The sequence below is a fragment of the Rhinolophus ferrumequinum genome, chromosome 17 (genome assembly GCF_004115265.2).
Source record: "Rhinolophus ferrumequinum isolate MPI-CBG mRhiFer1 chromosome 17, mRhiFer1_v1.p, whole genome shotgun sequence".
Taxonomy (NCBI): domain Eukaryota; kingdom Metazoa; phylum Chordata; class Mammalia; order Chiroptera; family Rhinolophidae; genus Rhinolophus; species Rhinolophus ferrumequinum.
Window position 1 is genome coordinate 12,756,910 of NC_046300.1, and position 13,529 is coordinate 12,770,438.

Here is a 13,529-nt window from a genome sequence, read left to right on the forward strand (position 1 = left end):
CACCTTTCCCAGGTCTGCTGAGAGGTACAACTCTCACTTGCTTTCGAGCTTCCAAAATATCATCCTTATTGTCCTTATGAGTTTATGCCTTTACTTTGTAATCTCTTGACTGTTTTAGGGGGTTTTCAGGAGGGTGTGAATGCTGACATATTCAACCATCATCTTTACCCAAAACTCTTGGTGTATAACTTATTTTTGCTCAGTTTATTTTGGATTTTCTTTTGGCCTGTTTGCTTGTGTTATTTTTTCTTACTTTTTTTTTTGTTTCCCACCACCAAACAACAACCCCAGCTTTCTGAATCGCAAGCCTTCAACTTCATTTTCTAAAGAATGCATCCAAGACTGTAAACACTGCTCTGAGCACCACCTTTGGCCACTGCTATGTGCTGTCCTGCTCTCACTGTTCTCAATCATCTGGAACATCCGTTTTGTGCTCTTGAACCCAAGAGCTATTTTCAAGTGTATTAACTTTACATGAGAAAAAAAATGTCCTCATTACTTCAGCCAACAAGCAAATAAACAGCAAAGGGTGGCCAATGTGAAACCCACAAATCTCGAAGCAGTGGAGGCCTCAGAATTCTTCAGAGGCCAGGCCACACCTCTCTGCCCCTTTCTATTTTTCCCTACAGGCCAATGTTCATTTTTCTCTCTTCTGCCCTGACACCACCCACACTTCTTTTAGACGTCTGTCTCCTGGAGATCCATTGTGAAATAAGGCAGTCCCACCTGAACCCTTTATCAATGGAAGCCTGCCAACAGCCCACGGGCAGTTCCTGCTTAACGCACCTCTCTCAACGCACAGTCCATGCTGAAGGTCTGAGCATCCCCCACAGATACCCAAAATCAGGATTTCTGAGTTAGGTCAGAAAATTAGTCTTTTTACACAAGGTTATGCAGCATATCAGGTTATTCAAGTTTAAGAACCACTCATTTAAAGGTTTTTCTGTTAAATGCCATAGACGAACATCTAGATAGCAAAAACAAAACAACAAAATGGACGGCCCTTCTCATCAATGCTTGAGGATTTACTTTACATTAATGCTAATAATGAACTTAAATTCTTTTTCCAAGAATTCCTTCACAGTCCTTTGCATAGTTGTAAAAGTGCCTCTTCAAGGTCAAAAGCAAGGGCAACCCAAAATTCCACTTCACTAACCTATCACATAAGCTTAACCATTAACCCAGTTCACAGCCTCCTTTATTCCTTACAAACAATTTTACACACTTCTTCCGCTTTCTCTCAAGTTGGCTTTACACTGTTGCTCCTGTTTCTTTAGTAATTTGCCAAATTCATTGTTATAATTCCTGCTGTCTAGAGAAAACAAAATGTAGAAGAAGCCAGCGCTTGCAAACGGAAAACCAGAATTCCCACCGAGAAAAACTTACACGACAGAGAGAACAAAGATGAATGCATTGCTATACATTTACTTAGGAAACCAAAGTTAAAAAAAAAAAAATCTAAACCTCAAGAGCGAAACTAAAGAAACACGCTGTGTTAGAGACACGATCGGTATTGATCAGTAAATGAACGTCACTGCACGCTGATTATTTTCCACTGGTGGTTTCGCATGATCTTTTGCATAGATACACAAATCCTCCACGATCCGCACGCAGGCCACGCAACTTCCTTCACATCTGCATTAACACATCTCCGTCCACTACACTGTCTGCTCAACGTCTAAAGTCTGTCGTTGGAGGTTTATTCTAATTCTCGAGAGAATGCCTGCTCCGTTTCTCGCGGCTGCTTCTCTCTCACCACAGCGGCCTAATACGGGGATGTCCTCTGTCCCAAATTTCTCTAACATACCAAAGTGTCCTGCTAGCGCTTCTAACACCAGCAGATACGACACAGATACAGCCACTATTGTTCAAGCCTGAAAGGGGCCAATGCACAGGTCAAGTATTTCCGTTTTCTACCCAGAAGAAAAGAGAATAAATCATATAAGCACAGTCTTTAAATAGACATAGATTACTACGGAGTTTAGGCTGAAACAGTTTAACACATGTAATGTGAGGACAACTACAAACGAAGCTCAAATTAGGTTGGAGATTTGCTGGGCGTAAGAGCCAAAGGGGTTGCAAGATAAAACTCAGGAAGGGTGAGAAGGGGTCAGAATAATTGGGGAAGGCTTCGCAGTGGGAGGAAGACCCTGGAGGACTCTCACTATTTGGACAGGTGACGAAGGCATTCCAGACGTGGGCAGCAGCATGAACAGAGGCCCGGAGGCAGGAATGAGCACAGCTCGCGGGAAGGTCAGTGAGGGCGCGGCCACAGCCGGAGCCAAGCACGGACTCTGGAGAGGCCGCGGAGAAAAGGCTGACGAGGTGCTCTGGGGACTGTTCAGGGACGGCCCAAGAACCTTGACGGGCTTCTTCTCCACGGGGTGCAGCTTCTGATGCTGAACGAAACTGCCGTACCATTTGAAGGCCTTCCCACACACCTTACACGCGTAAGGCTTCTCTCCGGTGTGAACTCGCTGGTGCTGGATGGAGGCTATCTTCTGCGTGAACGCCTTGCCACACTCCTCACACTGGTAGGGTTTCTCCCCAGTATGAATTCTCTGGTGGACAATAAAGAGAGACCGACAGCCGAAGGCTTTCCAACACTCCTTGCACTTGTAGAGTTTCTCCCCCGTGTGCAGCCTCTGGTGCTGGAGGTGAGCTGCGCTCCGGCGGAAGGCCTTGCCACAGTCCTTGCATTCGTAGGGCTTCTCTCCAGTGTGGATCCGCTGATGCTGAGTCAGGGCTGTGTTGGAACTCAAACCTTTGCCACACTCCTTGCATTCGTAGGGCCCTTCTCCAATGTGGTTCTTCTCGTGCACGATGCAGTCATAGCTGGACTTGAAGGCTTTGCCGCACTCCTTACATTTGAAGGGCTTCTCCCCAGTGTGACTCATCTGATGCCGGATAAGCTTTGAGTTGTATCTGAAGATTTTCCCACATTCTTTGCATTCATAGAACTTCATCCCTCCTCGAAGTATCAGATTCGGGTTCAGACTGAAAGTCTGCCATGTCGCCTTGCTTCTATAGTCCACGTGGTGAGAAACGTTTCTGAGGAGTCCTCCTGCCGGCACGCCAGGCAACTCTGTTTCTTCAGAGGCTTCCTGCTTAACAGCTGGCTCTTCATTCTTGATCCAGGACTCACCACCTGACCAAAGAAACCATGAGTGTCCCGAGTTACTGAGCTGGATGGAAAAGAGGATCCAGTGGTCCTAATTTTCTCGCGTACGATGTGATGTTTTAAATATACCCATAAAATGGCTATAAGCATCCATATAGGAGGATGAGAGAGAAAAAGAAAAATCGTAACATATAATGGAGAAGTAATGACCCTGGAAACAGACTAGGAAGTGCCTCCCATCAGGAGGACTGGGGGGGAAAAGGGCAGGTGAAATGGGCAAACTGAGACCTTCAAGAATTGAAAGAAAGCAGGAGGGAGGGAGAAAGAGAAAAAAGAATGATAAGAGAGATCAGCAGAAATGGAAAAAAATTTGTGAGAGAGAGAGACCCGGAAGAGGAAAACGACACCAGTGAGACTGCTCAGACATCAGAGGCGGGACAGGCTGGAAACACAACTGAGAGCAAACGATGGATCCCAGTGTACCACCTGGAAACCAGGAAACCACTCCAAATTCTACATTCTAAACAATGGCCTAATGATTCCATTTTTAAATACTCCACATAATATTCTGGAATGAAAAATTATGGCTTTCAGAAAGTCAGCAGGAGCAGAAGTTGAAAAGGAGAGCTCTAGGTCAGGGCGGTATTACTGCTAAAGGAACCACTATTTACAAAATCACAGTATGTGTGAGAAGTGAGGCCTGGCACGTTTTTTCAAAAGGAAAGAAAACCAAGTAATCAAAAGCTCCCAGGACTTGTAAATAGTCTCAGGGAAATTGGAGGCTGTGTGTATGTGCTAGGTGTGCGTGGGGGGATACTCCTTGCCCTCACCTGTATAGCCCCTATAAGACAAATACAATGTAAACATAAAGACTATGGCATATGGAACTTTAAAATACAAAACAAAAAAATTAAAGGTATTTTTTCCATTGCTGAAAGCCCACAAATAAAACGCACAGCTGTGGCACAAATATGTCAGTTTGACCCACAGAATCAAATTTTTCCTAAAATATGGCTGAAACGCTACTTCTTTGCCATGAATTTGGCATAAATGCACTATTTCCACTGGTGAGCGAGAAGTGGTTTAGGAGCCCTGGGTGACAGTCTCCTGTGGGAGGATGGTCACGTGTGTGTGCAGACAGTGTGGCCAAGCACTCCCACGGACTGGTCTTTCTGGGCTCGGGGCTGGAACTCGGGAGAGCTCAGGGAATGCACCAAGCACGGCTTCTGGGAGCTTTGTTCTCCGCTGTAGAAGAAACATTTCCAGGAACCCAGGAAGGCAAAACCAGAAAGAGCTATATTCTCGTACTCACCTGGACAGACGCCTCTCAAAACCTCTGCTTCCCAGGGATCTGGACCCCAAGGTGCTTCCCCTTTCTCCAGCTGGGAGATCAGAACAGGTTTGGGCAATGGAAATGCTACTCCAGCAAGAGAAAAAGACAGACAGTTGAGGGAGACATCCAGAGAGCTTCCTGAGATCTCTCTCAGCCCACCCCACAATGGGCTAGTTGGGGAGGACAGAGAAATAGAACCCCCAGGAGACCAAGTGAGCCAGTCAGCCAGGGGTTCTGACGAAGGGCTCCAAACTGCTCCAAGGGAAGGACAGAGAGACAGCCATTCTCCTCAGGAAGAAACTGCAACCTTGCTCTGACTCAGAAGGGAAATCCTCTAGGGAAGGACGCACGTGCTGACATCCTGGGAGACTCCTCCACTAGGGCAGGGCCCACAACCCTAGAACAATGGAAGCAACAACCCGAGGGACAAAGGGCTCCCCTAAGGCACCAGGAAGTCCTTCCCATCAGGGCCCAGAGCCACGCTCTTCCCTGGGATGTAAGGAAGTCCAGTTTCAAAACAAAAGGGCGCCAGGGATTTCCCCAGCAGGTACCTTCAGAGGCTGGTGACTGCAGCACTCCCCCTGGAGTCATCAAACCTACGGGCTACCAGAATCCCCAAAGTATCTGAGAAGACGCCCAACTATCACAAGGGCCACTGACAAGAGACCTTACCCAGGGAAGCCACATTTGCATAATTCTCCAGCATCACCTCCCTGTACAGGGCCCTCTGCACAGGCTCCAGGCTGGCCCACTGATTCTGGGTGAAGTACACGGCCACGTCCTCAAAGGTCACTGACTCCTGAAACAACAGGTTCCTGCTCAAGTGCTGAGTGAGAAGGGGGCAGCCTGAGCTCCAGATGGGCCTGCCACAAGAGATCGACCTGCCGGGGTCCCCAACTCTGAGCCCTGTGGAAGGTCTGCTTTATCAAGAACACCACCCTGTACCCCAGCCCTCAGCCAGTGTTCCCACTTCCAAATGCAGTACCCCAACACTCTCCCATCTGCTCAGCTCTGGGGCCCCAACTGTCATCCCAAACCCCTAGCCTGGCATCTGGGGCTCTCTGCCTGGTAACTGCATCAACCCCTATGTCTCCGACTCACCAGCTGTCCCTCTGGCACCTCCTACCCTCGTGTACTCCATCACCTGGTCACCTCATTTTCTACACACTAACCACTGAAGGCAGCTGCCACTCGCCCTGTCTCCCCCCATGTAAAGTATACACACACAGCCCTCTTCTCCTTCCCCACCATCTTCCACTATGAGGAAAGGAGCCACACCTCAAAAAGCTTCCCAGCATTTTGCAAATTTCTTTTTATACCTTTTTACTTTATCGGAAAGCCAGCTCTGCTGAAGGAAACCTACAGCCTGCCTATTCAAGCCTTCAAAGAAGGTTGGCAGTGTCCTGTCTCTGGGCACAGATCCATCCCACCTGCCGAGGTGTGCCCCTCTCGGCTTCCCCGTGGGACCATCTTCATCTTTCCCAAGAGTGAAGGGGACTAATACTTGTTATTATTGTTCTCCCCCCACCAGAATGTAAGTCCACGAGGCAAGAATTCTGTGTTGCTCATAACTGGCTTACAAGCACACAGACAGTGCCTGGTAGAGTCGATGCTTCATCTCAATTTGCTGAAAGAATTAATTTCAAAAACTGTTTGGCCACAGATAAAATGTTTTTCAATTTATGACGAGAATCAGAGTACAACAGCAAACACCACCCTAACAGTAAAATGCCAGAGCATATCCATTAAAATTGATGGCTGGTAATTTACCAAGAGATGAGGTTCTACATCCTGTGAAAGATGGAAAAGGAGCATAAATATAGGAAAGCAATAAACATAAACACCTTTGCTTTGTGGATGAAATAACTATAGCCATCCCTGGTATCCAGGGGGATTGGTTCTAGGACTCCCCGCAGATGCCAAAATCCATGGATGTTCAAATCCCTTTTATAAAAAGGCATAGTATTTCCATATCATCTACATACATCCTCCCATATACTTTAAATCATCTCTTGTTTACTTATGATACCTAACACAATGTAAATGTTATGTAAATAGTTGTTACATTATACTGTTCAGAGAACAATGATAAGGGAAAAAAGTAGATGTTCGGTACAGACACCACCATTAGTGGTCTAACTACAGAGTACGTGTCAGCTACAATGTAACTTTTTTCCAAATATTTTTTGAACCACAGTTGGTTGACTATATGGATATAGAACCAGCAAATACAGAGGGCTGACTGTATCTGCCTAAAAATATCCAAGCATCCAGAGAATAAATGGAAAACATTTAAAATTGACAATATCATTCGTTAGCTAGATGTTTATAGAATAAGTAAGCCAAAATCATTAACTTTCCTAAATACCATCATAAACAATTAGAAGATAAAATCAGAGAAAACTAAGACATCATTCATATAAAAATAGCTAAGAACAGACCTAACAAAAATGTGCAAGACCAAGACGAAGAAAATTGAACGTTTCTTAAAATAAACCAAAGAAGAACTGAATACATTGGAACATGTAGTGTTTCTGAATGGGAAGAATCAAATTTGTAAAAAATCAATTATCTCCAATTTTGTCTATGAATTCAATAAAATCCATTCCCCCACCAAAAAAAAAAAAAAAAAAACAAAAAACAAACAAAAAAAAAAACAATAAAATTTATGCAGGAATAGGGGATTATTTCAAGTTATCTGAAAAAGTAAGTGTGAAAGACTAGCCAAGAATGTTTTTAAAGAAAACAATTTTTTTTGAAAGAAAAGATGAGGGGAAATTAAACCCTACCTTAAAAGGACTACATTTTGAGAAAATGAGAAGACAAGCCACAGACAGGGAGAAAATATTTGAAAAGACAGGTCTGATAAAGGACCGTCATCAAAAGTAAACAAAGAACTCTTAAAACTCAACAATAAGAAAGCAAACAACCCCATTAAAAAATGGGCAAAATACCTCATCAAAGACATACAGATGGCAAATAGGTATATGAGAAAGATGGTCTGTATCATGTCACCAGTAATACGCAAATTAAAACACTAATTTGCCAAAATTATTGGCCAAAATCTACAACACTGACAGGCCCAAATGCTGGTGAGGATGTGGAGCAACAGGAACTTTCATTCATTGCAGGTGGGAGTGCAAAATGGCACAGCCACTTTGGAAGACAGTTTGGCAGTTTCTTACAAACTAAATATACTATTACCATATGATCCAGTAATCACTCTCCTTGGTATCTTCCCAAATGAGCTGAAAATTTAAGTCCACACAAAAACCTGTTCATAGATGTTTACATCAGCTTTATTCATAACTGATGAATAATATGGTACCATGATGTGGTCCATCTAGACAATGCAATGTTATTCAGCATTGAAAAGAAATAAGCTGGGCTGGCCCGGTGGCTCAGGCGGTTGGAGCTCCGTGCTCCTAACTCCGAAGGCTGCCGGTTCGATTCCCACATGGCCCAGTGGGCTCTCAACCACAAGGTTGCCGGTTCAACTCCTCGAGTCCCGCAAGGGATGGTGGGCTGTGCCCCCTGCAACTAAGATTAAACATGGCACCTTGAGCTGAGCTGCCGCTAAGCTCCCGGATGGCTCAGTTGGTTGGAGGCATCCTCTCAACCACAAGGTTGCCGGTTCAACTCCCACAAGGGATGGTGGGCTGTGCCCCCTGCACCTAGCAACGGCAACTGGACCTGGAGTTGAGCTGTGCCCTCCACAACTAAGACTGAAAGGACAACAACTTGAAGCTGAACCACACCCTCCACAACTAAGATTGAAAGGACAACAACTTGACTTGGAAAAAAGTCCTGGAAGTACACACTGTTCCCCAATAAAGTCCTGTTCCCCTTCCCCAATAAAAAAAAAAATCTTAAAAAAAAAAAAAAAAGAAGTAAGCTATCAAGCCATGAAAAGTCATAGGCGAACCTTAAATGAATATGACTAAGTGAAAGAAACCAGCCTGAAAAGGTTACGTACTGTATGATTCCAACTATATGACATTCTGGAAAAGGCAAAACTATGTAGATAGTTAAAAAGATCACTGGTTGCCAGGGAGGGTGGGATAAACAGGCGACCACAGAGGATTTCAGGGCTGTGAAAATACTCTGTAAGATACTATAATGGTAGGTACACATCATTATACACTTGTAACCCACAGACTGCACAATACCAACAGTGAACCCTAATGCAAACTATGAATTGTGAGTGATTATGACGTGTCAATGTAGGTTCGTCAGTTGTAACTAATATCCCCCTCTAATAGGGAATGTTGATAATGGGGAAGGCTGTGCACGTGTAGGGGCAGGAAGCACATGGCAACGCTGTTTATCTGCTCACTTTTGCCATGAACCTACAACTTCTCTAACAACTAAAGTCTACCTAAAAGAAGGACAATGCTTAATCTCTTCGCTGGTCTGCAATGTGCAACTAATGGACCAACACCCTTCCATAACCAACTCACAGCCAAGGGCTGGAAACCCTTTTTAATACGTACATCCAACCACGTCACTTTCCCTGCTTAAAATCTGTTAGTGCTTCCCAGTGAGGCCAGAAGAGAAGCCAAGTCTTCACAGTAACCTACAAGTCACGTACCTACTTCCCCTGCCTCCCACGGACCCATGTTCTCTGGCCTCTCCCCGTTTCTGGAGCACACCCAGCTTTTCCCCCTCCAGGGCCTTCTCCGTCCTTTTCTCTGGAACATCTCTACAGTAGTTTCCAAGACTGTTCCAACCTCATCCTCGAGGTCTCAACCTCATGTTACCCTCCAGCAGGGTAACATGGAGGCAGCTTCTTCAGATCTTCTCAAATTTGAGAAGGCGCGTAAGAATCACCTGCAGAGCTGGTGACAACAGATTCCTATACCCATGTATCCTCCTCCCCAGTCTGATTCTAAGTCTAAGGTGAGGCCCAAGAAGTTGCAGGTCTAAGGGGCTTCCAGGTGATATGCACGCTGGCTGTGGACCACACTCCTGCATGAGAAAAGGGAACTTGTGTGCATTATTCAATACTGTGCACCTAGCCTTTAGAAAGTGCGTACGCAAAGAACCCTGCTGGGCTCTCTGGGACACAGCTCCAATTGGTGGGGCAACCTCTTCAATGAAGAATTTCTCTGATCTCAGCAGGTGATTTTCTGTGTAGAACAAGATCTGGATTTCCACCTTCAGGGAGAATTTCTTGGCTTGGGTCCCCCTTTTTCCACTTAAACGTACACATCAAAATCCATCACTCTCTATACACAAAACTCTCATTTCCTCCACCACGTATTTACAAGGCATAACCCTAAGGATAGACTCAAAGAGGAAACCAGAGCCTGGCCAAGTTAGGCCTTCTTGGTCCTTTCCTGATTCCCTGATAGCTCACGTGATTTTCAAAAGACTGAAAGGAAGCTCAGCTCACCTGAGGCCAAGTTGTTTGGAGCATGGCTGATGTCCCCTGGCTTCATGCACTGTCTTCTGGGTTTGGAAAAACAAGGACCTTAGAAGCTAAGAGAAGAAAAGCCATGAGTGCAATGGGCCCTGTCCTGCATCCCCCACTTCACACCGGGCGGACTGAGAGATCCATGGAAGGCCTATGGCCTTCCCAGTCTTCTCATTTCCAGCACTGATAGGAGCCTCTATCAGGCCCCCTTCTGGCTGATCGCCCGCTACCTCTTGGTGAATTGCTCTGCCTGGTCCTCCAATCCATCTGCCTGCTCAGTTCGAAAGCGGTCCTAAGACCATTCGCACGGGGCGCACTGAGGGATCCCTACAGTGTTGGGTCTGAACAAACCTACAAAAGAGCTTATAGAGACCATGACATTGACCCCAAAAAAGGTGCCCCTGGAGCGCAGGGGCCGGGAAGGCTGGATGCGGGTGAAGAGTAAAAACTCAGTGTTCCAGTGAGTGATGCTGACCGAGACCCCCTCCAGGAACTCCCCCCAGGGAGACCCCAAACAGAAACGTCAGTACCGGGTGCAGGAACCTGTTGGGCCAAATTCTTTAGGGTAGAAAGGAGGATCAGGCCTCGGTGGACAGGGGGCTGGCTGGACTAAGGCTCTAGAAGGCCGTGCAGCCGCCTCGGGCGGCTTCTGCAAGGCCCAGACGCTGGAGCTCTGGGTCACGGGGCAGGGAGCCAGCACTGAGACCGAGTTGAGGGGCAGGGATGCTGACGAGTCGCCAGGGAAAGCGAGGAGGCCGGCACCGGCCGGACCTGGCACGTAGAACTCGCAGGAACCCACACTCTCCCTTCCGGAACACGAACACCGAGAAGCGGGTAGCTAAACCCCGATGCGGAAGTGAGCGCGCGCGCCCAGCACCCCTCTAGGCCGCCCGGAGGCTGCCCATCTCAGTGGTCTCCGCGGCCTGGCCCCACGTGACCCGGCCCGCCCTGCGGAAGGGGCGGGGTGGCGGGGCTTCTGCCCGCGTCCTCACTGGCTGGCGGTTGGTGCCTCCGCCGGGACCGCTGGAATTGATTGTGGGACTGCGGTGTCACGGCACGGAGGCAGCCTCGCTCTATTCAGACCTCGGCCTCTAGGCTCAGGTGGCGCCCAGTCAAGGGACTGTCCCATCAGCTGTCGGCCGCCTTTATCCCGTGGGTCACCTGGGCTGTGCAGGTGTGGGGAGAATGGCTCCTGTTGTGTCATCTCTTAGATGCCCAAGCTAAGGCTCCAGCTTGGGTCCCAGGCTGGGCAGCTCTGAGGAAAACCATGATTTCCTCCTGCCTTTTTAAATCCCTCTCCTACCTGGGACCTAGACGTGGGACCTTTGGAGGCAGATCTATTTAAGAACCAAAATAATGGTGACTAAGTTTGCTGGGCATCATGTATATACTGGACATGATTTTGTCCTGTACTAAATGATTTTGTCCTGTATTGACTTTGGCAGGATGCCCTAAATGTCCTGTGTTTAGCTTTCTCCAATAACTTACAAAAATTCTGTAATTTAGAGCTTTTTTTGTTCTTGTTGCCCGGTCACTGGCACTTAAATAACTTAAATGTAAACATTGGCTGAAAGATATCATAGCTCCACAAATAAAGATCTGGATAATCTCTTACAGTCTCTACTGCAGGTTTGACTGATGGAAGAAAAGAGAGAAAACACTTGTTTTTCATACTCAAGAATGGAAAAAACTGTTCTTTGACCGAAATCCCAAGTCACAAACAAGTAACTGCAGTTAATTGACGCAACTTTGGGTGAATATGCATATTCTGAAAATCAGCTAATAAGTGACAGCCTCACTTTGGTGACTCCCAGTAACTATGCTTCTGAAAAGTTAGCAATTCAATGGCAGCCCCAAGTTTCTGAACATGAGCCAACCAGTGACAAATGCCCTTGAAAGTCGGCTAATCAATGATAGTCCCACCCACTAGATCCAATTGACGAGAGACATACCACCATGCTTCTGAAAATCACTGGGTCAACAGTAATCTTACTCCAGTGACCACTTCTTGCCAGAGTGGTTGCCAATATGGACAGACTTTTACTTTGGCCACTCTGATGTGTCTACTGGACACAGTTCCAGGTATATGGCTCCGACTCACCAAGCACTTCAGAGTTATAATAGGAAATTGGGCTTCCACTGCTAGAAGATAGAATCACCCTGAATATCTGGATCTAGCAAAGGAGTTCTGTTACTCCTTTCACAGGAATCAGACATAGTTACTGAGAAACTATAGCATAAAGTCCTATCAAGAGTACATTAGGTATCTATGGCTGCATAACAAATCACCCCAAATCTTTATGGCTGAGAACAATACACATTTATTATCGCTCAAAGTTTCTGTGAATCAGGAATTCAGGAGTGGCTTGGCTGGATGCTACTGGCTTGGGATCTCTTATGAGCTTTCTATCTGGTGTCACGTGGAGCTTCACTCATCTGAAATCTTGCCTGAGGCTGGAGGTCCTCTCCCTCCAAGGTAGCTCACTCACTGGCTGGCAAGTTGGTACCAGTTATTGGTGTGAAACCTCAGTCCCTTCACATATGGGTATCTGCACGTGCCTGAGTGTCCTCACAACATGGTAACAGGCTTCCACACAAGGTAAGTGACCCAAGAAGCCAAGGCTAGCTGCAGTGTTCTTCATGGTCTAGCTTTGGAAGTCATGTACCTCAATATTCTCTCCTCAAAGGCCAGTCATGATTCAGTGTTGGACAAGATGCCCAAGGGCATGAATGCCAGGATGAGAATCACCGGGACCACGGTGGAGGCTGCCTAACACCAAGACTTTACCTACCACAGAAACAGTCCATTTGATAAGACCTATGGTATTTTTATTGTAACATTTATGCAAAGTGATTTCTTTAGAGAATTAGATTTCCAAAAACAATAGCATGACAACTTACACTTGCATACTGCCCTTTCTCTGAACTTACCAAATACCTACCATGAATTTATAGAGATGGGCACACATCTATGGGGATACATATAGCAGAGGGTGCCAAAAAAATGTATATACATTTTAAGAAAGGAAAAAACTGTATTACAATTACACTGATGGTAACCACTTTGAGCATCTCTTGTAATTGCAGAAGTCAAACGTGACTTGTATTCATCTTTTGTTATCAGTATATGTTATTATAATTTTAATAGTTTTTTCCTTTCTTAAAATGTGTATACATTTTTTTTGGCACACTCTATACATATGGACAACTGATTTAAAACAATGGCGCAAAGGTAAATCAGTGAAGAAATCATGTTTTTAAAAAACAGTGCTACAATATGTTACCCATTTTAAAAGAAAAGGAGGGAGAAAGGGAAAGAGAGGAAGGAACTTAGATCCATACCTCATACCCTATACAAAATTTAACTCAAAACAGATGATAGATCTAAATGTAAAATCTAAAGCTATAAAACTTCTAGAAAGAAAAATAAGAAAAAGCCTTTGTAAACTTGGCTCAGATTTTTTAAATATGACACTAAAAGCACAATACATAAAAGGACAAACTGATTAACTGGACTTCATCTATATTAAAATCTGCTCTTCAAAAGATACTCTTAAGAGAGTGAAGACAAACCACAAGACAGGAGAGAATATTTGGAAATCACATATATGAAAAAGGACTTGTATCTATAATATATGAAGTCCTCTCAACGATCTATA

General features: G+C 45.5%; 1 protein-coding gene across 3 annotated transcripts; it reads right to left on the bottom strand.

Moving 5' to 3' along the window:
- Positions 1 to 1,638: 1,638 nt before the first annotated feature.
- LOC117037204 (zinc finger protein 621) lies at positions 1,639 to 10,697 on the bottom strand. Of its 3 annotated transcripts, none has more exons than XM_033133006.1 (5): positions 10,642 to 10,697; positions 9,850 to 9,935; positions 5,127 to 5,253; positions 4,434 to 4,538; positions 1,639 to 3,148 (listed from the first exon to the last, which is right to left on the bottom strand). In XM_033133006.1, the coding sequence occupies exons 2-5, from the start codon at positions 9,871 to 9,873 to the stop codon at positions 2,091 to 2,093; spliced, it is 1,314 nt and encodes a 437-aa protein (XP_032988897.1). In that variant the 5' UTR covers positions 9,874 to 9,935; positions 10,642 to 10,697; the 3' UTR covers positions 1,639 to 2,090. The 3 variants fall into 3 exon arrangements, with proteins under 3 accessions (XP_032988897.1, XP_032988896.1, XP_032988895.1); XM_033133005.1 differs by having other exon boundaries at positions 10,414 to 10,683; XM_033133004.1 differs by having other exon boundaries at positions 10,401 to 10,683.
- Between the last annotated feature and the right edge of the window lie 2,832 nt (positions 10,698 to 13,529).

Coding starts and splice junctions, on each gene's coding strand:
- LOC117037204 (XM_033133006.1), bottom strand. CDS start 9,873: ATGCTCCAAACAACTTGGCCTCAG. Junction 4,539..5,126: donor TGCAAATGTGGCTTCCCTGG/GTAAGGTCTCTT, acceptor TTGCTGGAGTAG/CATTTCCATTGCCCAAACCT. Junction 3,149..4,433: donor TTTGAGAGGCGTCTGTCCAG/GTGAGTACGAGA, acceptor TTCTTTGGTCAG/GTGGTGAGTCCTGGATCAAG.